The sequence below is a fragment of the Pongo pygmaeus genome, chromosome 16 (genome assembly GCF_028885625.2).
Source record: "Pongo pygmaeus isolate AG05252 chromosome 16, NHGRI_mPonPyg2-v2.0_pri, whole genome shotgun sequence".
In the NCBI taxonomy this organism is placed as follows: Eukaryota; Metazoa; Chordata; class Mammalia; order Primates; family Hominidae; genus Pongo; species Pongo pygmaeus.
In genome coordinates this window covers 95,221,953-95,246,152 of record NC_072389.2, presented here as the reverse complement: position 1 = coordinate 95,246,152, position 24,200 = coordinate 95,221,953, and the positions used below count along the sequence as shown (strand labels likewise).

Sequence of the window (24,200 nt, the reverse complement as noted above, 5' to 3'; positions counted from 1 at the left end):
CTCAAAACGAACAAACAAACAAACAATTTAAATGTAAGAAGAAATAAAACTGGCTTTGGTGATATGACATGATTAGAAAATCTGAAAGAACAAACAACAAAACTCCTGGAACTGGGCCGGGAACGGTGGCTCACGCCTGTAATCCCAGCACTTTAGGAGGCTGAGGCGGGCGGATCACGAGGTCAGGAGATCGAGACCATCCTGGCTAACACGGTGAAACCCCATCTCTACTAAACAAACAAACAAACAAACAAACAAACAAAAAACTCCTGGAACTAACAAGTGATTATAGCAAATTTGCAGGATACAAGATTAAGACATAAAAGTCCATTGCTTTCCCATATACCAGCAATGTACAAGCAAAATTCAAAATTAAAAACACATTACCATTTAAATTAGCACCACCCTAAATATGAAATACCCAGGTATTAAATCTAACAAAATTTGTATAAGCTCTATATGGGGAAAACTACAAAATTCTGTGAACAAAATCAAAGAACTAAATAAGTGGAGAGATATTCCATGTTCACAGCAAGAAAGACTCAATACTGTCAAGATTTCAGATTCCCAATTTGATCTATAGATTCTATGTGCTCCCTATCAAATAAGTTATTTTCTGCATATTGACAAACCGATTCTAAAGTTTATATGAAGAGGCGAAAGACCCAGAATAACTAACTCAATATTGAAGGAGAAAAACAAAGTTTGAGGACTGATGGTACCAAACTTCAGGACTTACTATAAAGCTACAGTAATCAAGACAGTTTGTGTGGTATTAGCAAAAGAATAGAGAGATCAATGTAACAGGAGAGCCTGGAAATAGACCTACATAAATGTAGTAAACGGATTTTTTTTTTTTTTTTTTTGAGACGGAGTCTTGCTCTGTCACTCAGGCTGGAGTGCAGGGGCGCAATCTCGGCTCACTGCAACCTCTGTCTCCCGGGATCAAGCGATTCTCATGCCTCAGTAACCCCAAGTAGCTGGGACTATAGGCGCCTGCCACCACGCCTGGCTAATTTTTGTATTTTTAGTAGAGACAGGGTTTCACCGTGTTGGCCAGGCTGATCTCGAACTCCTGACCTCAGGTGATCTGCCCGCCTCAGCCTCCCAAAGTGCTAGGATTACAGGCATGAGTCACTACACCTGGCCTCCACTGATCTTTGACAAAGGAGCAAAGACAATATAATAGTGGAAGACTAATACAATCATCTTAGCAATAGATAAAAGCAGCAGAAAAAAATTGCTAAAAATGTTGAATATTCAAACATTAATAAACTTGATGTACAGACATGTATGAAACCAGATATTCAACAATTAGAGAATACACATTATTTTCAAGTGCACATTAGGTCAGTTTCAGCAAATATTAAAGAATCAATCTTACAGACCACATTGAACACAGTTCAAAAATATTAAAAGCTAATTATAAAATACTCCCTTATATTATGGATGTCAGAAAATATTTATAAATAAGTATCAATGAAAATAGAAAACAGTAAATACATAATGCAGTTAGTTATACTTAAAGAGAAAATGTACAGACTTTAGACTTAAGTGATTATTTTTGTAAAGCAGATAAATTAAAAACAATTAACTATCTAAGGGTCCAACACGTGAAGTAATATGAGAGAGTAAACCCCAAAAATAAAGGTAGGAAGGTAATCATAAAGAACAGAAATGAATAGAAAACAAAGCAACAACAGCAATCAACAGAAACAAAAGACAGTTCTTTGAAAAGCCAAATAAGGCCAGGTGCGGTGGCTCACACTTGTAATCCCAGCACTTTAGGAGGCCGAGGCAGGCTGATCACCTGAGGTTAGGAGTTCGAAACCAGCCTGACCAATATGATAAAACCCCATCTCTACTAAAAATACAAAAATTAGCCAGGTGTGGTGGCATGCGCCTGTAATCCCAGCTACTCGGGAGGCCGAGACAGGAGAACCACTTGAACGTGGGAGGCGGAGGTTGCAGTGAGCCAAGATCATGCCATTGCACTCCAGCCTGGGCAAAAAGAGCAAAACTCAGTCTCAAAAAACAACAACAAAAAAAGAAAAGAGAAATAAAACAGAAAACTCTATAGCAAAATTGAAAAATTAAAGAGAGAGAGAGAGAAGGCATAAATATTAAAAATAGCAGGAATTCAAAATACTATTAAAAGTAAGGTCTAATTTTGTTTCCATAAAGGTATCTAGTTGTTCCAGCATCATTTATTGAAAAGATTATGTCTTTCTCACAGAATTATTGGGGCATCTTTGTCAAAAATCATGTGCCTACTATTGTGCAGGTCTACTTCTAGACAGAATCTAGTCCAGAAATTATGTTCCTGTCACACTGTCTTCAGTACTGTTGTTTCGGCCTTCCGTTGCATGTATCAAGCACATTTCACACACCTTTACTAGCCCACTAAAGGTGTTCTGTCCCATTCAAACTGATTATCATCTATGGCTCTCACATTCCACAGGAAAAAAAAAATCTGTAAAGCAGCATAAAATTTACACTTCAGAATTTTCTTTCTTTTTTTCTTTTTCTTTTGAGACAGAGTCTTGCTCTGTCTCCCAGGCTGGAGTGCAGTGGTGCAATCTCGGCTCACCACAACCTCCGCCTCCCTTATCTTTGTAGCTAGATCATAAATCTAAGAACAGGACATTATCTTATTATTTACTGTATTCACCATAACACCTTTTTGGACATGTAGCAGATAGTCAATAAACTAAGGGTATGATTAAATTTTATTTTTAAAAAAGAGGGATATAAAAGAGTAAATTATAGACTAAGAGGAATACCTTTAGGTTTAGAACTTCTTAGTGTTCTTCCTCTGTCTTCCAATTTATCTACTGTTCTCCCACTGGGTATCTTTTGGATTCCTTTCTCCCCAGCCACATCCGGACTGCCATCCGGATGTAACTTCTGGGCCTTCACATTCAGCCTTGCAACATTCAACATCTTTAAGGAACGGCACATGGTATTCATCTTCTGTCTCACTGGAGTACGAGGGACCCCTCCTACCAAAACAACATCAGAGGAGGAAAAGTAAATTGCCTTCCAATTCTGTGGAATCAAGAACTACTTTAATTCAGATTACTGTGAAAGAATATGAAAATGAAGCATATCCCTCCAGAATGATTTGAATTAGGCAGTTCTTGCATCTCTTTCTGCCCACACACAGGGTAGAAAGAGAACCTTTCTTTTAACCGAAGTTTAGGAACTAAACATCTCAATGTGATTGGATTGGAATTAAACATCTCAATGGATAGTTTTCCCATAAGGCAAATGCCAAACAGACTTATTTTGGTGTTACCCAATGGCCACCAAAAATGGTGATGAAACTTTTCTGAATGGCAATTTAGCAATCTACATAAAGAGCCAATTTTCATACCCTGACACAGTAACTGGTTCCTGGAAACTTCTGCTAAGGTAATTACTTAAAAAACAAATTATATGCATAATGTATACTACAGTATTATTTATAATGATGAAAACTGAAAGCAATCCAAATGTTCAACAACATGAGAATTTTGTAAATTTAGTTAAGCAGTGAGGTGGAGTAATATCTAAAAAGGCAAGGTAGCAAAAGAAAAAACACTTATAAGCAGAACACAAAGTTGTATTTGAATTTCTATCATAATTCAAAATGAAGATGGCTTATTCATTAGACAGATAAGACTGGGTGATTTTTAAAAAATCACTATTGAACTAATGTAATTACTTAAAAATTTAAATATAAAAATTTGCCCTTCTTTATTTAGTTACCATTTCAACCTCATTTCAGGAAATGCCCATCTTTTAAAACATATAGTCTCAAAAAAGAATGCCTTAAGAAACAGCCTTTCTAGGTACATACGTTTCTTTTTGCTGTCTTCTTGATGAGCTATAGTGGATTCTTCACGAGATTTTCTCTGGTAGAGCTCGGCAAGGCAATGTATTAATTCGCCTTCAGTTTTGGAAGACTCTTCCTTATTAGCTGAGGCAGGCTGTAGTAACCTGTGAAGTCAAGATGTCTAGAATAAAACCAAAATTCTAATTTTGCAAAATGCTTTAGAAATAAACAACACTGAAATACCCACTATCCTCTAAAAAGCTAACCAAAAGATGTCCCCACAAGATGCCTTCAAAAATATATTTTCTTAGGAGAGAAAATGTCCCTCCTGTCATTTTTGATTTGAACGAATGCAGGAACCAAAGCTGTCTTGTTCACAAAACCATTAACCATTACATATAATATTGACTTTTATTAATAGGATTCTTCATGAATTAGGGTACAAGTCTAATTATGGCAACTATTTCACTTCAGGCTTCCATAGTTATTTTTTACTCAGTTTCCATATATCAAAGTACAAAATGATGTTAACACATTGTAGTAAGTATTGCAATGACTTCAAATAATTCTTTCACATTGTAATAAACTAATTTGGGATTGATGAGAAGAGGAGGATGTAGGGCAGGCAGGAGGGGTGATTAGTTATTAAATGCTTTTCCACCTAGAGCTAAGTATCTGTCATTAAGGAAATTATGAAAATGGCACAACATTCAAAATGTGTTATTTGTATTTTAATATTTTCCATGATCTGATATAACTGATTAAAAAGTGGAAGAAAGTTACAGTGACATTAGTTGAACAGATATCACAGGGTAGAATATGTGTTGGGTCTATCAGCTTTATTCATATAGCCAATATGAAGCAGATTAATCCTCCCTAAGTGTGCTGGTGCTCTGTCGCCCATCCTGGAGTGCAGTGGCGCGATCTCGGCTTGCTGCAACCTCCACGTCCTGGATTCAAGTGAATCTTGTGCCTCAGCCTCCCAAGTAGCTGGGACTGCAGACATGTGCCACCACGCTGGGCTAATTTTTTTGTATTTTTAGTAGAGACAGGGTTTCACCATATTGGTCAGGCTGGTCTTGAACCCCAGGCCTCAAGTGATTTGCTGGCCTTGGTTTCCCAAAGTACTGGGGTTACAGGTGTGAGCCACCATGCTGGGCCTGGATTTTCTATAAAGACAATCATACTGTCTTCAAACACTTCAATATTTACATCTCATAAAAATACTTAGAGATAATTTTAAAAAATAACATGGGCCACATTTGTACATTAAAAACTACAAAACACTGAGGGAGATTAAAGAGAGACCTAAATAAATGGATAGCTGCACCACGTTCATGGATTGGATGACTCAACATTGTTAAGATGTCAGTTCTTCCCAAATTTATCTATGATTCAACGCACTCCTAGAGTTTCAACAGATGTTTGTGTGCGTGGAAACTGACAAGCTGGTTCTGAAGTTTATATGAAAATGCAAAGTATCTAAAATAACCAAAAAAATTCTAAAAAAACAAAACCAAAGTTTAGAGGACTTACACTACCTGATTTAGTGACTGGTGCTATAAAGCTACAGTGTATGGTATTGCTATAATGCAATATTGAAGATAATGTGGTATTAACATAGTTTCTGGACTGTATTCTGTCTAGAAATCAATCTGCACAAAGGTGGCCAGCTGATTTTTGACAAGGTGCCACAGTAATTAGTGGGAAAAGATAGTCTTTTAGCAAATGGTGTTGGAACAACTGAATGGATATATGTGTGGAGAAAATAAATGTCAACCATACCTCTTAATAATAGTTTGAATTTCTGTCATATTGTTTACATTTCTAGTATTGTTTGTCTTTTAATTGCTTGATCTTGCTATAGATTATTTTATTTGGCTTTTTAAAGAACCATCTTTTGTTTCTCTTGATCACTTACATTTATTTGTTTTCTATTTAATTTATTTCTGTTGTTATCTTTACTGCTTTCCTTCTTTTGTAGGGTGGAGGTTACTTTCTTATTTACTTCTCATGTTGGATCCTTAGTAATTGGTTGTTAACTTTTTTCTTTACAAAAATAGTCTGCAAATACTTCTTTAAGTATAAATTCAGCTGCATTATTCAAGTTTGCTGTTTTCTATTTGCATTGATACTTAGTTATAAATATTTTCTCACTTTAAGGGAGTATTTATTTATATTTAACTTGACGAATTACTTTGGTAAATTTTAAAGAATTTTTGGCAGGTATATATTTATATATTGTTAACATATTATCTAGCTAACATACTCTCACAATATATACTAAATATGAGAGTATTTTATTTTTGTAACTAGTTTTTAATATTATTAGACTATACTCAGAGAATGTGGTCTGTTAAGAAAAAAAAATGCAGATAACTGAACATTGATTTTAATAATCAATACTCAGAGATGTAAAAAAGTTTTACCCAAATGACTCCATCAAATCGGAACTGGCACCACTGATGTTACAGAAAGGAAACCACTTTTCCATAACAGCTGGACTCCAGGGAGTGGTGTGGCCAAGCTCCTGCTGGGCCCACTCTGGAACAGGAGAAGCTATTGGAGCAAAGGAACAGAGGCAGAAGCGGAAACAGCATGAGAACCAAAGCAGAGAATTCTAAGCACTTGCTCCTCCCCTGGACTGACTGCATCCCTCCAAAGGACATACAAAGTGCATGGTTAGCATTTGTTCTCCGGCACCACAAACTGCTACAGGCCTATGTGGTAAATAAAAAATGCTACTGAAAAACAGACACAATTTAAAGTCTTTTGTTCTTATTACTGGCTATAAATCCTCTCATTTCTGAAATGTTCCTCTAAACAGGTTAAAAATATATATTGTTCTTCTTTTTATTTATTTATTTTTTTGAGACAGAGTTTCGCTCTTCTTGCCCAGGCTGGAGTGCAATGGCATGATCTCGGCTCATGAGCCGCAACCTCCGCCTCCCGGGTTCAAGCAATTCTCCTGCCTCAGCCTCCTGAGTAACTGGGATTACAGACACGTGCCACCACGCCCAGCTAATTTTGTATTTTTAGTAAAGACGGGGTTTCTCCATGTTGGTCAGGCTGGTCTCGAACTCCTGACTTCAGGTGATCTGCCTGCCTTGGCCTCCCAAAGTGCTGGAATTACAGGTGTGAGCCACCGTGCCTGGTCCTGTTCTTAAAAATGGCTTTGTATGGTTGGGTACGGTGGCTCACGCCTGTAATCCCAGCATTTTGGGAGGCCGAGGTGGGTGGATCACCTGAGGTCAGGAGTTTGAGACCAGCCTGGCCAACATGGCAAAACCCCGTCTCTACTAAAAGTACAAAAATTAGCCGGGCGTGGTGGCAGGTGCCTGTATTCCTAGCTATTCGGGAGGCTCAGGCAGGAGAAGCTTGAACCTGGGAGGCGGAGGTTGCAGTGAGCCAAGATCACGCCACTGCACTCCAGCCTGGGTGACAAGAGCGAGACTCCGTCTCAAAAAAAAAAAAAAAAATTGGCTTTGTACAAGAATAAATATACAGTAACAAAACTGAAGAATATCACAATTCTGTCACACTGAGTAGGTAAATTGGAAATAGGAAGATGTGGCTCTGTGTTGGGGAGTGTAAGGGTAGAAGTCTCTCTTAAAATAAGCCTGATGGAGGAGGCGGTTGGGGGAACAGTAACAGAAATTTCAGTGAACTCTGTAATTCTGAGAGATCCATCTAAGACCCCAGACAAATGAAATGTTAGACATTAATGAAGTCTTGGGGCAAAAAACCCAAATACTTAAAATGTATTCAAACTTATTGAGACAACCAAGTTCTAGGCCTTCTATCAGTGAGAGAATTCAGAGATAAATACAATGCCTACTTCAAAACGAGCTCCCAATATAGGAAGAGTAGATCCACTCTTGTGAAGTCATGGAGATAACGTATAAATGTTAGCACATGCTAACTCTGTCCAGATAGGCAAGGAAGGTCTCATGGAGACTGCAGTATTTGGGCTAGGTACTAATGCATGAATAGGACCTCACCCAGATGGAGCATGGTGGGGAGACTGGACAATAAGCCGGCACACTGATTTATAACCTGGAAGAAACTGTGGGCCATGCTACAGCAGAGAGTACTGGTAAAATACTGCAGTTCTTCCTTTACCAGATTCCAAAATAGTTTTCTGAGCTGCTTCCAAGACTATATAAATAGTTAAGATACAGCCTGTTCTACAATACAAAATTTTCTACAAATAGCCTATACACAAGTGGTAAGTAAGATAGTGACAGTAGTACAAAATATTACGTTGCTTTGGTTATGTGATCATTCCTAATGTGCTAATATTTTATACCACCAAGTAGCAGCAGCTGAATTCAAAGTGCACAAACATAACTAAATATAACAAGCTAGAGGAGCACAGTGCTGTACACTACGTCCTTTCAACCCATATTCTTCTCCTTTTCTTCTCCTTGGCTGTTTGGCAACGTGCACTTTCTTGAAAGTGCTTATGATGTAGTTCCGTATCTTTGTCATTGGCCCCTGTCTCCATAATACTACAGCCTCAACCATCTTCCTCATCATGCCATCTTCACCTTTCTTTTAAAGGATAAGGTATATTTATTATGGAGTTTACTTATTATGAATTTAATGTGTTTTTTAATCAAACTAGAATTTTTATTAGGATTGCAATTTTTTGTTGTTGTTTTTCATTGAGACAGGGTCTTGCTATGTTGGTCTGGGACTCCTGGGCTCAAGCGATCTTCCTGCCTCAGCGTCCTGAGGAGCTGGGATTACAGGCATGTGTCCCCACACCCAGGATTGCCTTAGTTTTTATCACTACCAAAGATTTTGAGAAGTCTGCCCCAACTGTAGTTTTCCCAAAGCTATTATTTTTAGTGTAAGATTTTGTATAATTTTTTAAACAAGCAAAAGAAACTTCATATCACATGACAGCATAAATGCCTATAATTGCATTTGCTGTTATATTACAAAATTCAGACAAGGGCAGTAAAAGTCTATGAGAATAAACGTGACATGATTTCTTCTCAAGTCCTTGTATGCTGGATTAGGGGAGAAAGGCCAGAAATACCTGCCTCAGGCCTCCAAGTCTCAAGCCTCCCTCTGCATGGAAAGAGAGTGCCCCTCACAGTTACCTGCACCTCTTCCAGCAAATGTCAAGCAGGAGCCCCATGCTAAAAACAAGGCCACCCTCCACTGGCCTCCTGGGCAGGGCTTTGGAGGGAGCCCTAGGCCCTCGGAGTTAGACACCCTCCTTCTAGTCTCCACGCCTACATGGGCAGGAGTGGGGGTGGGCCAAACACCCACCCTTCTTACCCACCAAACTCACAGGTTCAGCACCATTAGCTGCGTTGAAACCACCAGGAATCAATCTCCTGCTCCCCTTGATAGCTGCTTTTTCCCGTCAGGCGAAGCCCTAGACCCCCAGGTCACTCCAGTCTGCCCACTGGAATCTCCTCACTGCTCTTTCCGTCTCCCATCCTGTCACCACGGCCCAGCCCTTCCAAACGTAAAATCCTCCCACCCTGCTCTCTGGAACTCACTGACCCTCATCAGCAAAATCCCCTATGTGCTCAATTCCATCTCCTCCTGCCCTGAACACACTGCTTCCCCTGCAGCGCTGGAGAGAGCTGGCTGCTCCCCCGCCATGCTCTTTTACCACTTGGCCCTGAGGTGGGCTGGTATCCTCCTTGCCTCTTCCAGGTCATTTTCCCTCTACCTGCTGAAAATAATGACAAAAATCCAGCTTTGAGTCTCACATCAAAGCCTACACTCTCATAGTCATCTAACAAGCCTGGATCATTCCCCCTTACTCCTCAAAGACTATTAGCTCCCGACTCACCACCGTCAGTCTCTCCAGTACTACTCAGTCTTAACTCTGGATAATTTCAATACACACATTTGATGCTACCAACACTCTGGCCTTTGCTTGAATTCCCCACCTCTGGTGCCCCGGTGCGTTGCCCTCCTTCAGTCACTCTCTCCCCCTGGTCACCACCCTCTGTGATCTCAAGCACCCCACTCTGACCACCTCCACCTATTTTTTAGCTCTCTCCTTTGAGCACATTGGCTCCAGAAATCCTGAGACCCCTATAACCCATTGATCTGATCGCCTGTCCTTCCGTTGTCCTCACTTCCCTCCTTACCCTGCCTCGTTCCATGGACAAATCCCATAATCTCTTCCTGTTCACACTTTTGAATCCCTGACCCCTCTCTAGCTTTACCACCCTCATTTGGGAAAATCCCAACCCTGGTTAATCCAGTTCCCTGCCTACTCTGCAGCTGTGCCAGCTGGTGAATGTGGCTGGAGGCAGGCAAGCCCACAGAGGGATCTCACTTTACCTTCACGACTATCCCGGCAACCTTCCTCCACCTTTCTGCTATCTTCACCCTCTCAACAGCCACTTCCTCCTCCCCTCTCTCCTCAGCCTCCAGCATCTCCTTAAGTCTTCATTTTCAGCTGATGACGTCACTTCCTAACTCACTAAAAAAACTGAAGCAATCAGAAGAGAACCCCATACACTCACACCAACATCACTCACCTCGGCATCCCAGCTCTTATATTTTTGCCTTCCCCCAGTTGTCACAGATGAACTGTGCTCGTTCCCAAGACCAACCCCTCCACTTGCACTTCCTCAAAGTTCTCTAACCAACAATCCTCTCCATCCCCTGCATTAATTTTTACCATATTATCTCATCAGCATGCAAGCAGGCTATTATTATTTCTAAAATAATAATAAACCAAAACCAAATCAAAATCAAAAAAAACCTTGACCCTTCTTCCCTCTCTAGCCATTGTTTTCATTACTCTAATATGTTTTAGATCAAAACTACTCCAAAAAATTGTCTGCACTTGCTGTTTTCCTCTTTTCACAGTCTCTCCTGAACCTATTCCGACTCACATTTCTACCCTCACAATTCCACCAAAACTGGTGTCACAACCATCATGTTGTGATGGTATCACGAGCATCCACATTGCTCAGTTGAATGTCAGCTCCCAGCCTTCATCTTCCTTGGCCTGTCAGTAGTAAATAACCCAGCCAAGCACTTCCTGTCTTCACTTGGCTTCCAGGGTACCACAATCTGGGTTTTAACTCAGTGACTGTCCCCCTTTTGTCTCTTTTGCTGGTTTCTCTCTTCTCATCCCCCAGACTGCTTAACATTGGGGTGCAGGGGTTAGTCCTTAGTCCCCTTCTCTTTCCCATCTACACCCACCCTCATGGCGATCTTAACCCATCTCATGGCTTTAAACCTCACTGATGACTCCCATCATCTCTAGTCCAGACAAATCTCCAAAACCCAAACATGCATAGTTGATGCCTACTCAATACCATGTGTGGATGTCTAATGAACAACTCAGACTTACCATGCCCAAAACAAACCCTCCAGTCCTCACCACCCCAGCCCCTGGTTCTCCCACAGCCTTCCCTATCTTAGAAGGAAACTGCTTTCTATCAGTAGCTTAGGCCAAAAGTCTCTGGAGTCATTTTCAATTTCCCTATAGCTCACTCTACACATTTAATCTAACAGCAAATTTTGTTGGCTTTGCCTTCAAAATATATCCAAGAGCTCCAACTATTTCCAACTCCCTGCATTTCCCACCATCTCTTGCCTGGATTATTGCAATATTTCTGACTGGTTCTATCCTTGCCTCTCTGTAGTCAGTTCTCAATATGGAAGCCAGAGTAATGCTGTTAAAACACGTCAGATCGTGTCACTGCAGAAAATCCCCCAAAGGCTTCCTCTCTCACTCACAGTAAAAGCCAAAGTCTTTTCAGTGCCTGTAAAGCCCTGCCCAGTTTGGTCTGCTGCCCACTCTCTGACCTCACCCTCTCCTACTCTCTCCTTGTTCCTTTCACCGCAGCCACAGGCTTCCCTGCCATTCCTCTAACACCCTTCTGAGCCTTGGCATTCACTGTTGCCTCTACCAGCAACTCCCTGCCATCACTTCCTTCATGCCTTTGCTCAAATATCATTTTTTCAGCAAGGGCTTCCCTGACCACCCTACTTAAAAGTGCAACCCCTCCCTACCCTAACACACCCCATTCCTTTGTTCCTGCTTTACTACTATAACTTTTGTCTCTTTAGACTAAACCGTAATTTTCCTGACTTATTGTTTTGTCTCTCCTGACTAGATAGTCAGCTCCATGGGAAGACATCTTTGTCCATTTTGTTCTCTAATATAGTCCCAGTACCTCGAACAGTGCCTGACATACAGCAGGTACTCAAATCTGTTGAATAAATGAATGAATTAAAGAGATATCAAGTTGATTATATATATATATACACACACATATATATACACATATATGTATATGTATATTTAAATCTACCTAGCATAAATAAGGTTTGTAATACTAATATGATAAACAATTAGTAGTACTACAAATAGTAGTAACAATGCATTTAGTTGCAAATGCTAATAGTAACAATGCAATGCAGGGTAGATAGAATCACTACAGTTTTATATGCAGTATTTATTAAATATATTAAAAACCATGACTTCGATTTCAGACTGGTGTCATGGAACCTGCAGCCTCCTCAGAAGTACTTAAGGAATTCTATAAATAACAATGATTTAAACTGCCTGAAGTATTGTAGTTTTCTTTTATCTGTGTTATAACATATTGGGGTTCTACTAACTGCACAGTGAAAAAGTCCCGATGCTGGAAAAGACTGCAAACCACCCTAGACTCTGTTAGTTACTGGTTTAGGAGCTTACCAGCAGAAGCAGTATCTGCAAGTGAATCATGAGTCTGATTCAATATACTATCCACAACATCTGAGAAAAGGGAAGCTGTGTCCCGGGGGCTGTCACCCACAGCTGTTTGGAGAACATGTCGTTGAAATTCAGCCTCCTTGGTGCGGAACACAGTGAGGATCGTAGCATTGGCAGAGAGTGGGGAAATAACTCCAGTGACGGGGGGCCAGCCTTCACCAGGGTCCACATCAGCAACCTATGTGAGAAGTTCTAATTAGTTGAGAATATTATTGTCAATATGCCTAAAGAAGAATGTAGTGTACTAAAAGACAGAATAACCATTTTCCCAATTATTATTAACGTGAAAACTATGAAAAAGATAGATTTGATAATTATTAGAGGTAGAAGGGAATTTATTAATCACAGAGTCCTAATATTTCTACTTACAAATAAGTAAAACCTGACATTACCAGGAATATTTACTAGGTATTTACTATGTGCTCACTGAATCCTCACAATTGCCCTGAGGTAAAAATAATTATTATCCCCATTTTATAAAGGAGGGATTGAGGCTGAGGCAGAAGTAACCTGTTAAAGCCACCTACTTAGTAAGAGAAGATACCAAGCATATGTGACTTTGAAACCCATGTACTTAACCATGAGGCAGAAATACCACTTGAGTGATTTATCCAGAACATACAGTAGGCAGCAGAGCTGAGACCTAATCCAGATCATTGACTCCCAAACCCAGTGCTCTTTTCCTCAGAGAATACAACTCTCAGAACAGCATCTGTCCAATGACTACCCTATTTTTCTCTGGAATATTTTACAATGGGAACCAGAATAGAGACCCCTCCTGAGAGTATGAAGGCAAAAGACAAAGTAAGGTAAGGAATTTGCTGGTAGTTTAAAAATAATTATCACCGTTAAATCAAATCTGGGTATGTATATGTTCCTTTTCAGAAGACATTTCTACATTTGTGTAACTACTGTCCAACTGCTGAGTTACACAGACAATTATATTACATTGTATATAGTTACACAACTATTATACTATTATATCTAATTTTACTGTGTAGCAGCTTTTTCTTAAATACTTATACAAAAGTAGTAAATATGTAACAGAATATATAAAAATGAGAAATCACTCATCACATTACTACCCTAACATAAACACTCCATCTGGCCAACTGCCTTCTTCCCTATGTGAATATAATTTAACTTAATTGGATTCTTGGTACATGCAATTTTATGAATGATTTCTTCTCTAATGAGCATTGCTGTCATGATACTATAATGTCGACAATATTATTTGCAAAAGCATAATCAGTTTTACTAAGACTATATTGTGTAGGGCATTTATAAACACACTTATTTCACTTTACCAGTGCGTTGTTAGACAAGAATAACTTCCCGTGTGGAGGATACCTACCAGGTGTAACTCTTCAGCAGTCAGCCTGCTTACCAACTGCTGAAATAACAGCCTTTGAGTTGCTGTGCTCTCCTCTAGACTTTGTAGCATCCAGCTGTCAGTGCCCAAAGTGCTGCTCGTTGGGAGAGACCACTGGGCCACTGAGCCTTTTAGAAAAATTCTGACTGGTTTCTGAAAATGTCTCTGATGCATGGCCAAGGGCTCTAGGGTGACTGTCCATGTTTCTTGAATCTCTTTGCCTGCTAGAAATAAAGATTAATTAGACCAGAATGCCAAATTAAAATAAAAAAAGATTAAAATTCCAATATAAGGAATAGATACTAAAAAGAGATTTAATAACAATAAGAAAAAAATCAAGTTGTCAATTGAGATACTGTCACTTAGTTGAACACTTCAACTCTTATTCTACTGCCAAGCCATCATGGCAAGTTCATTTAGCTCTATAGAAAAAGCTATAAACAAATGGAATTACAAAGGCAATATGTGATGGCAGAACTTCTCAGAAATTATGACTTAGAAATAAGTATAAGTATCGAAAGCCAGCCATGGTGGCTCATGCCTGCAATCTCAGCACTTTGGGAGGCCAAGGCCAGAGGATCACTTGAGGTCCATGAGTTGAAGACCAGCCTGGGCGTCATGGCAAAACCCCATCTCTACAAAAAAATACAAAAATGAGCCAGGTGTGGTGGCTCATGCCTGTAGTCCCAGCTACTTGGGAGACTGAGGTGGGAGGATCCCTTGAGCCCAGGAAGTCGAGGCTGCAGTGAGCTGCGATCTGAGCTATGATCATACCACTGCACTCCAGCCTGGGTGAGAAAGCAAGACCTTGTCTCAAAAAAAAAAAAAAAAAAAGAAATAAGTATTCAAGCAATGTTTACTACTTATAAGAAAGAAGACACCACTTCTTAAATCCATAAAGTACAGTGCATCATATCTTATGAGGAGGTTAAATTCTAAAGACTGTGTAATGAAATTAAATAAACAAAACTACTCTTGAAAATTCCTTAAACTGCACATAATGTACAACACAGTTTTATGTATGTATCTCTATACAGTATTATTTCTGTGAATATACAATGTATTCAGAAATGAGATTTACCATATAGCAAATCATATAGTGAAACTAATGTAATGAAGATTCCAACATGTTTGCTTTCCCTGGTAACAAGCATCATTCTGGGTTTCTGTAGACTAATTTATTTCTTCTTTTAGTCGACCATTGTTTCTCTATGGTCTTCAATTTATCAATCTCCTCTATGAGGCAATGAAATAGTATACCCATGTGCTTGGACGCCTGAATAATATTAACCTTCTTTGGGAATAGCTGGTAAACTTTAAAATCAATCATTCACTTGTTTTTTTGTACACAGGCTGGCAGTTGTACTGAATTAGAGTTCAACTCTTTCATACAGTATCTCTGATTTTGCCTTGATGTCTTTTAATTCTTTCATGACAAGCATTCATTGAGTGCCTGGGCTGTGAGAAATGCCAAAGAAGTTAAAAGCTTCTTTGAAGAAATTAATATAACTGAGATTTAAAAAAAAAAAACCTTAAAATATTATTTGCTTACCTTCAACAGGGAGAAATAACATTCCTTCCATTCGTGGAAATGAGGCCTCATACTCAGGAGAATTATAGAGCAAACGGTTTAAAGTGGCATCAGTTGGCAGCATTGAAATCCACGGAGAAAGATGAGGTTCACTTGACAGCTTTATTTCACTCCTGAGCAGCATTTCCCCAGCTTGAGCAAAATCCCAGCTGAAAGATTCAGATGGCAAGACAGTGCCACCTCCGTGGTGGAGCAGTTCACAAACAGTCCAGTATCCAAGGTGGTCTGGGGATTCCCACAACTAAAATAAAATGACAAACAACCTTAGGTTACTATAAATTAGGCATTGATAAATAAAAGTAAAGGAAATCAGGAGAAAGTAAAGTTGATACCAATATTAAAGGATCGAATTACACAACCAAGGTATTTGCTGAGCTAAATAGAAATAATGGTCAGCATCAAGCTACTGTGCAGCCCCAGAACAAATTACTACCTAATATGCCTTTGAGAAAGCATCCATTTAGTAAAAATAGTACCTCATTTACCTTTTTTGTCAAGAAACAGAAAGAAGTGACACAAATCACTGGGTATAGATCATAAAATGTTAGAAGGAACATAGAACCATTATACATTAATAAAAATAACCTTTTTTTTTTTTGAGTCAGAGTCTTGATCTGTCACCCAGGCTGGAGTGCAGTGGCATGATCTCGGCTCACTGGAACCTCCACCTCTTGGGTTCAAGCGATTCTCTTGCCTCAGCCTCACAAGTAGCTGGGATTACAGAAATGCGCCACCGTGCCCGCCTAATTGTTGTATTTTTAGTAGAGACGGGGTTTCACCATGTTGGCCAGGCTGGTCTCGAACTCCTGACCTCAAGTGATCTGCCTGCCTCAGCCTCCCAAAGTTCTAGGACTACAGGCGTGAGCTACTGTGCCCGGCCTATTAATAAAAATAATTATGTCCTATACAGCACAACACAATAATGGCCAGGTGTCATGGGAGTGAGGCAGGAGCACCTCCTCCAGATGGTGACCATCACTCTGACTTGCCCACCCACAGGCCTGCACAGAGACCAGACAAACTGAGGCCTCGTCACATCTTTTGCCTTAACGCTTGCCATAGCCTGTAAAGTCTGTGCTCTGCCTCTAATCGATCCTCCATGGTGCTCTAAGTATTCTTCCAAATCACTTCTCTGGTCATGCTACTTCTCTGAAATTCTGAAAGGCTTCCCACTGCCTCCAGAATAAAGTAACTCTTCAGCATAATCACAAAGCCCTTCACAACCCAACCCTAAACCACCTTTTGGAATACATTATCTTCTACCCCTCATCCATCCCCACTCCTTCTAGGCATATTGAACCATTTGCTATTTCCTGAACATGCCATATTTTAAGGCTTCCCTGTTTTTGCTGATTTCTATTTCCTGTGCCTTCCCTTCCTTCTTCACCAACTGAATGGTTATTACACTTCTGTATCTGGCTCAAATCCTGCTTTCTTTGTAAAAGCCCTGCTTCACTCCTTCACACACAGCTGACTCTTCAGTCAACCTTCTTTCAACAAACTTTTATTGAGTAACTTCTATGTGCCATGTCTAGGATCTTGAAGTGAGGGGCGGAGGGTGTGAATAAAACAGTACCAACATAAAATGTTTAACATGGCATCACAGTATAACAACAATATTCAGCTACTATGGGAATATGAAGGAGGAGCACACCCCTTAGAATATGCTCATCATGCCGGTTAACAATTATAAATTATAAATCGCTATGTGAATGTGAGGAATCAGAACTAGAAGCGTCTTGAAAGTCAACTAGGTCATTCCCAAACTTCCCATAATAGTCAAGTTCAAAGACAAGCAGGGAATCGTCCATAGTCACAGCAAGGCAATGATAGACCAGTCCAAGAACCCAGGACTGTTCTGAATAGACTGCTTTCATTTATTTTTATTTTTTGAGACAGGGTCTTGCTCTGTTGCCCAGGCTGGAGTGCAGTGGTATGAACATGGCTCACTGCAGCCTTAAATTTCTGGACTCAAGCAATCCTCTCACCCCAGCCTCCTGAGTAAGTAGCTGGGAGTACAGGCATGTGCCACCACACCTGGCTAACTTTTGTATTTTTTATAGAGATGGGGTCTCACCATGTTGCCCAGGTTGGTCTCAAACTCCTGGGTACAAGAGATCCTCCTGTCTCAGCCTTCCAAAGCTGGGGTTACAGGTATAAGCCACTAGGCCTGGCCTAGACTGCTTTTAAAATTTGGATCATGATCATCTGATGGACTTTGATAGATTCTCTGATGGATTAATTGAGTGGTTTATGATCAGCATTAAAAACAAAAAAACAAAAGATCACATGTAATGAAGATAAACAATGTATCGGAGCACATTATCTTATAATCTATATAAACTTTTCAGTTATGAATATCAATCTGGAAAATGCTGTATTAACCAATTAATTAGTATGTGCTGTTACCACTCATGTATCTATATCTGTGTTCACTGCTATGGAGAGAATGGTAACCTAGTTCAGAGGCCATAGATCCTGATTAGGATTTTCTGCCAAATGGACACAAAAATTTTGTTGAAATTGTTTCAGCCAGAAGACCAGCCAGGAAAGCAAACAAAAAAACCCTGTTAATAAAATGAAAGGTTAAGATGTAACTTTATGGCAGGTTGTGGTGGCTGACGCCTGTAATCCCAACACCCCGCACTTTGATCCACAAGGCAGGTGGATCAACTGAGGTCAGGAGTTCAAGACCAGCCTGGCCAACATGGTGAAAACCCATCTCTACTAAAAATACAAAAATTAGCTGGGTGTGGTGGTGGGTGCCTGTAATCCCAGCTACCGGGGAGGCTGATGCAGAAGAATCACTTGAACCTGGGAGGTGGAGGTTGCATTGAGCCCAGATCGTACCACTGCACTCCAGCATAGGTGAAAAGAGTGAAACTCTGTCTTGGGAGGTGGGTGGGAAGATATAACTTTAATAATTGTTGAAAAGGACATTAAGTTCCTATTAAAGGTAATGTGTGCATGGCGTAGTCTGCTTAATGTTGCTTACAACAGAATAACTGAAACTAGGTAATTTATAAAGAAAAGGAATGTATTTCTTACAGTTATGGAGGCTGAGAAGTCCAAGGCCAGGGGGCTGCACTTCCAAAAGGCTGAGCAAGTGAGCTCAACACTTTCTTCCTCTTTTTATAAAGCCACCAATCCCACTCCCATGACACCCATTACTCCATGAGTTTTGGAAGGGACAAATATTCAAACCATAGCAAAACATGTGATTAAAAAAAAATAACAGCCTGTAATCCCAGCATTTTGGGAGGCCGAGGCAGGTGGATCACCTGAGGTCAGGAGTTTGAAACCAGCCTGGCCAACATGTTGAAAACCCATCTCTACTAAAAATACAAAAATTAGCTGGGCGTGGTGGTGGCTGCCTGTAATCCCAGCTACTTGGGAGGCTGAGGCAGGAGAATCACTTGAACCTGGGAGGCAGAGGTTGCATTGAGCCCAGATCGCACCACTGCACTCCAGCCTAGGTAACAAGAGCGAAACTCTGTCTTGGGGGGAGGGTGGAAAAAAAAAAAAAGATGTAACTTTAATAAGTGTTGAAAAGGACATTAAGTTTCTATTAAAGGTAAGGTGTGCATGCCTTAGTCTATTTAATGTTGCTTACAACAGAATAGCTGAAACTGGGTAATTTGTAAAGAAAAGGAATGTATTTCTTACAGTTATGGAGGCTGAGAAGTCCAAGGCCAGGCGGCTGCACTTCCAAAAGGCCTTCTTGCTGGTGGGGACTCTGCAGAGTCCCAAGGCAGCACAGGGCAAAGCATGGCAAAGGGGCTGAGCAAGTGAGCTCAACACTTTCTTCCTCTTTTTATAAAGCCACCAATCCCACTCCCATGACACCCATTACTCCATGAGTTTTGGAAGGGACAAATATTCAAACCATAGCAAAACATGTGATTAAAAAAAAATAACAGCCTGTAATCCCAGCACTTTGGGAGGCCGAGGCAGGTGGATCACCTGAGGTCAGGAGTTCGAGACCAGCCTAGCAAACATGGTGAAACCCTGTCTCTACTAAAAATACAAAAATTAGCCGGGCGTGGTGGCACGCGTCTGTAATCCCAGCTACTCGGGAGGCTGAGGCAGGAGAATCACTTGAACCCGGGAGGCAGAGGTTGCAGTGAGCCGAGATTGCACCATTGCACTCCAGACTGGGCAACAGAGCAAGACTCTGTCTCAAACAAAACAAAAACAAAAATACAAACAGTATACTATAGAGTATGGTCACATTTTTCATTCGTATGCATATTATAGGATAAGTGACAGATATGTCCTAGTGGTAGTTTCAAATTTGGGGATCTGTAAATGTCCACTAGACTATAAGCTCCAAGAGAGCAGGGACCACATCTGTTTGATTCCTTAGTATACCTGGCAGGTATGGAACAAATATGTATTGAATAAATCTAAGGCATAAAGTTGAAAATGTGTCAGAGGTCTCTTATCCTCCATTCTATCCTATATCTTTGCAAATATGATATCCTGTTTTATGCACTTGGATCCCTCTGCCTCCAATGTAAATGCAGGTTCTGTTTCTCCCAGTTCTACTTCCCAGACTGCGCGCTCCCCAAGGCAGGACCTGGATTTTCTCTTCTTCCCTTCTCCCCACTCCTGGACAGAGCACTCCCCAAGGACACAGCCTAAACCTTCCTTTTGCCCAGCATGGCTGGGCAGGTTTTTGAATAGGAAATGATAGATCTTCAGCAGAAGAAAATTCCAGAAAAGCTTATGAGTATCTGATGGGCATTTTCTTAGGGGAAACAGCAGATGTAAGAAGGGAAGCCTCAGAGAAGACCCATCTCCTCAGTCGACGGTATGTCAGACCTGGAAGGGATCTTTAAAAAGATCCAGTCAACCCACTTATTTCAATACTATTCCAAAAAAAAAAAAAAAAAAAAAGAGAGAGAGAGAGATTAAAGAGAAAAAAAGAGAGACAAAGAATCTCCAAGACCCATCAAGCCCCATCTAACTTATTTCTAGCCAGTATTTAACATAATACAATTCCAGAAGAAAGTCTTTGATGTGATATCAATTGTTTCAAACTGAGCAATGTGTTGTATACTGTGTCTACGGCGTGACTGGCTGCCTTAAATTTTAACATTTCTAGGATTCCATTTTCCCAATCAAATGTTTACCATCCCCTTTAACACTTTTTGTCCTTTCCTTTTCTTGACAAACCACTGCTGCCTTATTTTGCATTTGCCCCGCCTTTTTTGGGCTTTGTATGTGAAGGCACTTTGAAAATTTTAACACACCATATCATTATTTAAATGCTTGCTCATTTTCCATCTGTAATCTTGCAATTTAACTCACTCCTGGGTTAGTGACATGTATTTCCATTCAGTGGAATCGCATCTTTCACCTGGTTAAACCACATTCCAAAGCCTTTCCATTAATTAATTAGAACAAAATCCACATTTTCGACCTTGGCCCTACAGGTCGGCCTCTCCTGCCTTCTGACTTTCTCTCACACTGCTCCCCTTGCCTACCAGGTCTCAGCACTCCTTGCCTTTTTGTTTCTGAAACAAACTAAGTTCACTTCCAGCTGAAATCCTTACACCTGCTTGTCTCTTCACCTGGAATGTTCTTTACCTACCTTTGAGTTCCTCCTCCTTCACCATTCAATTCTCTGCTCAAAAAGGCCTTCCCTGCCGGGCATGGTGGCTCACGCCTGTAATCCTAGCACTTTGGGAGGCTGAGGTTGGCGGACTGCCTGAGCTCAGGAGTTTGAGACCAGGGTGGGCAGCATGGTGAAACCCCGTCTCTACTAAAAATACAAAAAAATTAGCCAGGCCTGGTGGCGCCCGCTTGCAATCCCAGCTACTTGGAAGGCTGAGGCAGGAGAATTGCTTGAACCCAGGAGGTGGAGGTTGCAGTGAGCCGAGATCGCGCCACTGCACTCCAGCCTGGGTGACAAAGCGAGACTCTGTCTCAAAAAACAAAACAAAACAAAAAAACCTTCCGTGACTACCACTTTATATGCAATAACCACCCCCTTCTACTCCCATCCTCTCACCCCGTTTTATTTTCTCCAGAGCATGATTTGAAATTGTCACTTGCTTATCTGTTTAATCTCTTCCCTGCTTTGGCTACCATGTCCCCAGCAGCTCAAACAGTGTGGTAGGCACTCAGTGTGACTGGCTTCTCAATGAACATTTGTTGACTAAATGAAGTGCAATGAGAAGGATGAAGGCAAAAATATATACTTATCCTAGCACTTAGGAGCAGGGGGCCTCATCTCCTCAACAAAAATCCAGATTAGCCATTTAAGACTTCAAGTTTGCAAGAATTTACTCATTTAGTCAGCAAATACTGACTGAACACCTACAATGTTTAATACACATCTGGGTGGCTGGGCGTGGTGGCTCACACCTACAATCTTGGCACTTCGGGAGGCCATGCCTGAAGCCAGGAGTTCGAGACCAGCTTGGGCAGCATGGAACCTGGTCTCTACTACAAACACAAAAAAATTAGCCAGGCGTGGTGGCGTGGGCCTGTAGTCTCAGCTACTTGGGAGGCTGAAGCATGAGAATCGCTTGAACCTGGGAGGTGGAGGTTGCAGTGAGCCGAGATTGTGCCACTGCATTCCAGCCTGGGCGACATAGACTGTCTCAAAAAAAAAATAATAATCATATATATACATATATATATACACACACACACACATCCCTGGTTATTGTGTTAAAACCTGCTGCCTGCCTCTGAGGTATTTTTAGACTAGATGGAGGGTGAGAGATGTGCACAATCAAAACATATGGAGAAATGGTTAAGTGCCACACAAAATGTGTATGGCAATTCAGACTCTGGACTGAGCAGCTGTCACTGGGGGAAGCCTTAAAGGGTAAGTGAAGTTAAGACTGGCCTGGAAGAGTGAGAACTGGCATTCCAGGCAGATTGAACAACACACATAACACAAAACAGGCAGTCCAGACCTGTTGATTTTCTAGACTGGACTTCAATATGCTAGAGTAGATGTAGTGTGTAGGAAAATGAAGTCTGGGAAGGCAAGTAGGGCCCAAATTGTGACGGGTCTTAAACAGTAGGTAGTGAGGAACTACCCATTTTGTTGTGAAAACTGTCCCTATTTATTTGTTTCCTTCCGAAGGGACGCATAGTCATGTCAGTCTCATTCGGGGTCTGTGGCTGTTCTAAGGACACCGCCAAGTTCTGGTTAGCAAGGAAAGCACCGTGCACACTATCTGAGACGACTGTAACCTTCCTTACCTTAGACCATTCGGTGGTATCCACCCAGTAGAAGGTGATTTTTCGGGCGACCATGACTTCCTGGACTCTCTTGGGCAACAACTTCTCCATCACCTGCTTAGGGGTGGGCGGCAGGCGCTGGGCCTGGGCCTCGGCCTCGCACCCAGACACGAACTGCAGCAGCTCCCTCTGCGAGTGCGGACAGGGGGCCAGGAGGAAGACGGCGTTCACCAAGCCCCCGAGCGCGGCCTCGGCCTCCTTGGCCTCGCTCTCCACATCCAGCAGTCTCCTCCCGCTGCTCCGCAGGATCGGCTTTGTGGGCGACGTGATCTCGGGCCGGTCCCACTGGTAGTCTAGCAGCGTCTCCATCAGAGCGCCGTGCGTGTGGGTGGCCCTGGGCGCCGGGCCGGGCAGGTGAGCGCGATCCTCGAGCCTGGCCTCCAGCTCCTCCTCAAAGTCCTCCCACGAGCGGGACCCCAGCTCGCGGAAGTCAGACACGCGGGACGGCCGGCTCCGCGCCCCCTGCGAGTCAAAGAACTTGAAGGCCCAGTGGACCCTGGCCAGGCCGAATCGGCAACTCAGGTAGGTGAGGAGGCGCAGGGCGGCCCGCCGGACCCGGCTGTGGCGAGCGGCGCAGCCCGCGGTGTCCAGCAGCAGCATTACTTTGTGACAGCATGCCATATCGGCCGTGCCGCCGCTCCGGGGCCCCGGTCCGGGCCCGCGCCACCGTCCCTTAGTCCCTTCCTTCAGGGAACCAGCGCCACTCACTGCTTTCCTTTGGGACCCTGGTCGAAAGGCTCCCGCGCTCTCCAGGAGCTGCTGCTATTGGGGGAGCTAGTTTCCAACGTTAGCTCCTATTGGCTGCTTGCCTTACGTAAGTTACGAGAGCAACTTCCATTTTTGGCGGTGATTGGAGGGGCAGTGGAGAAAACTTCAGTCTGATTTGTGGAGGGAGTGACTGTGGGCGGGTCTCTGTGTTCCGAGAGAAGCTTAGCATTCATTGGCCTGGGCCTTCGTTTTAAATTTTAAAGAGGTGGTGCCTCGGGGGCGTGTCAAGAAGTTTCGCCATTGGAAAGAGGCCCGCGTTTGTGCGCAGTCGTGAGTGCGGACTGCGGGGACACGTTTCCCAAGACCGAGGAAAACTTACTGCCGGGAGGGAATTTGGGATGGTTTGAATCGAACTTGTTGAAATCCCTGTGGACCGTCTATGAAGTAGAATCTGACGACTACGGCTTTAATTTTCTGTAGTTTAAAAAATTTTATTAAAAATTAAAGGTTCACTGCCTTTGCCCCAGTAACTTCTAGGAGTTTATCTGCAGAAGGTAATCGGAGAGCCAGATAAAAGACATCTGTACATCTTAGACTTTATTTAACATCAGAAAAAATGGAAACAGTTTGGGAATGGTTAAATAAGGTATTGTACACGCCCAAGGGGAGCATCATGCAGCTCCTTTTTTTTTTT

The 24,200-nt window shown here is 41.8% G+C and overlaps 1 protein-coding gene across 3 annotated transcripts in view; it reads right to left on the bottom strand.

Moving 5' to 3' along the window:
• TICRR (TOPBP1 interacting checkpoint and replication regulator) overlaps positions 1-23,537 on the bottom strand; it is a 52,854-nt gene extending 29,317 nt beyond the window's left edge. Inside the window, exons 1-7 of one of the 3 annotated variants that reach the window (XM_054450368.1) lie at positions 22,760-23,537; positions 15,497-15,776; positions 13,927-14,168; positions 12,516-12,750; positions 6,247-6,376; positions 3,842-3,981; positions 2,784-3,002 (exon numbers count right to left, since the gene is read on the bottom strand). In XM_054450368.1, coding sequence (XP_054306343.1) covers positions 2,784-3,002; positions 3,842-3,981; positions 6,247-6,376; positions 12,516-12,750; positions 13,927-14,168; positions 15,497-15,776; positions 22,760-23,419 — 1,906 coding nt within the window. In that variant the 5' untranslated portion in view covers positions 23,420-23,537. The remainder of the gene's footprint in view (positions 1-2,783; positions 3,003-3,841; positions 3,982-6,246; positions 6,377-12,515; positions 12,751-13,926; positions 14,169-15,496; positions 15,777-22,759) is intronic. The other 2 variants (XM_054450372.2, XM_054450371.2) reach the window with 2 other exon arrangements.
• Between the last annotated feature and the right edge of the window lie 663 nt (positions 23,538-24,200).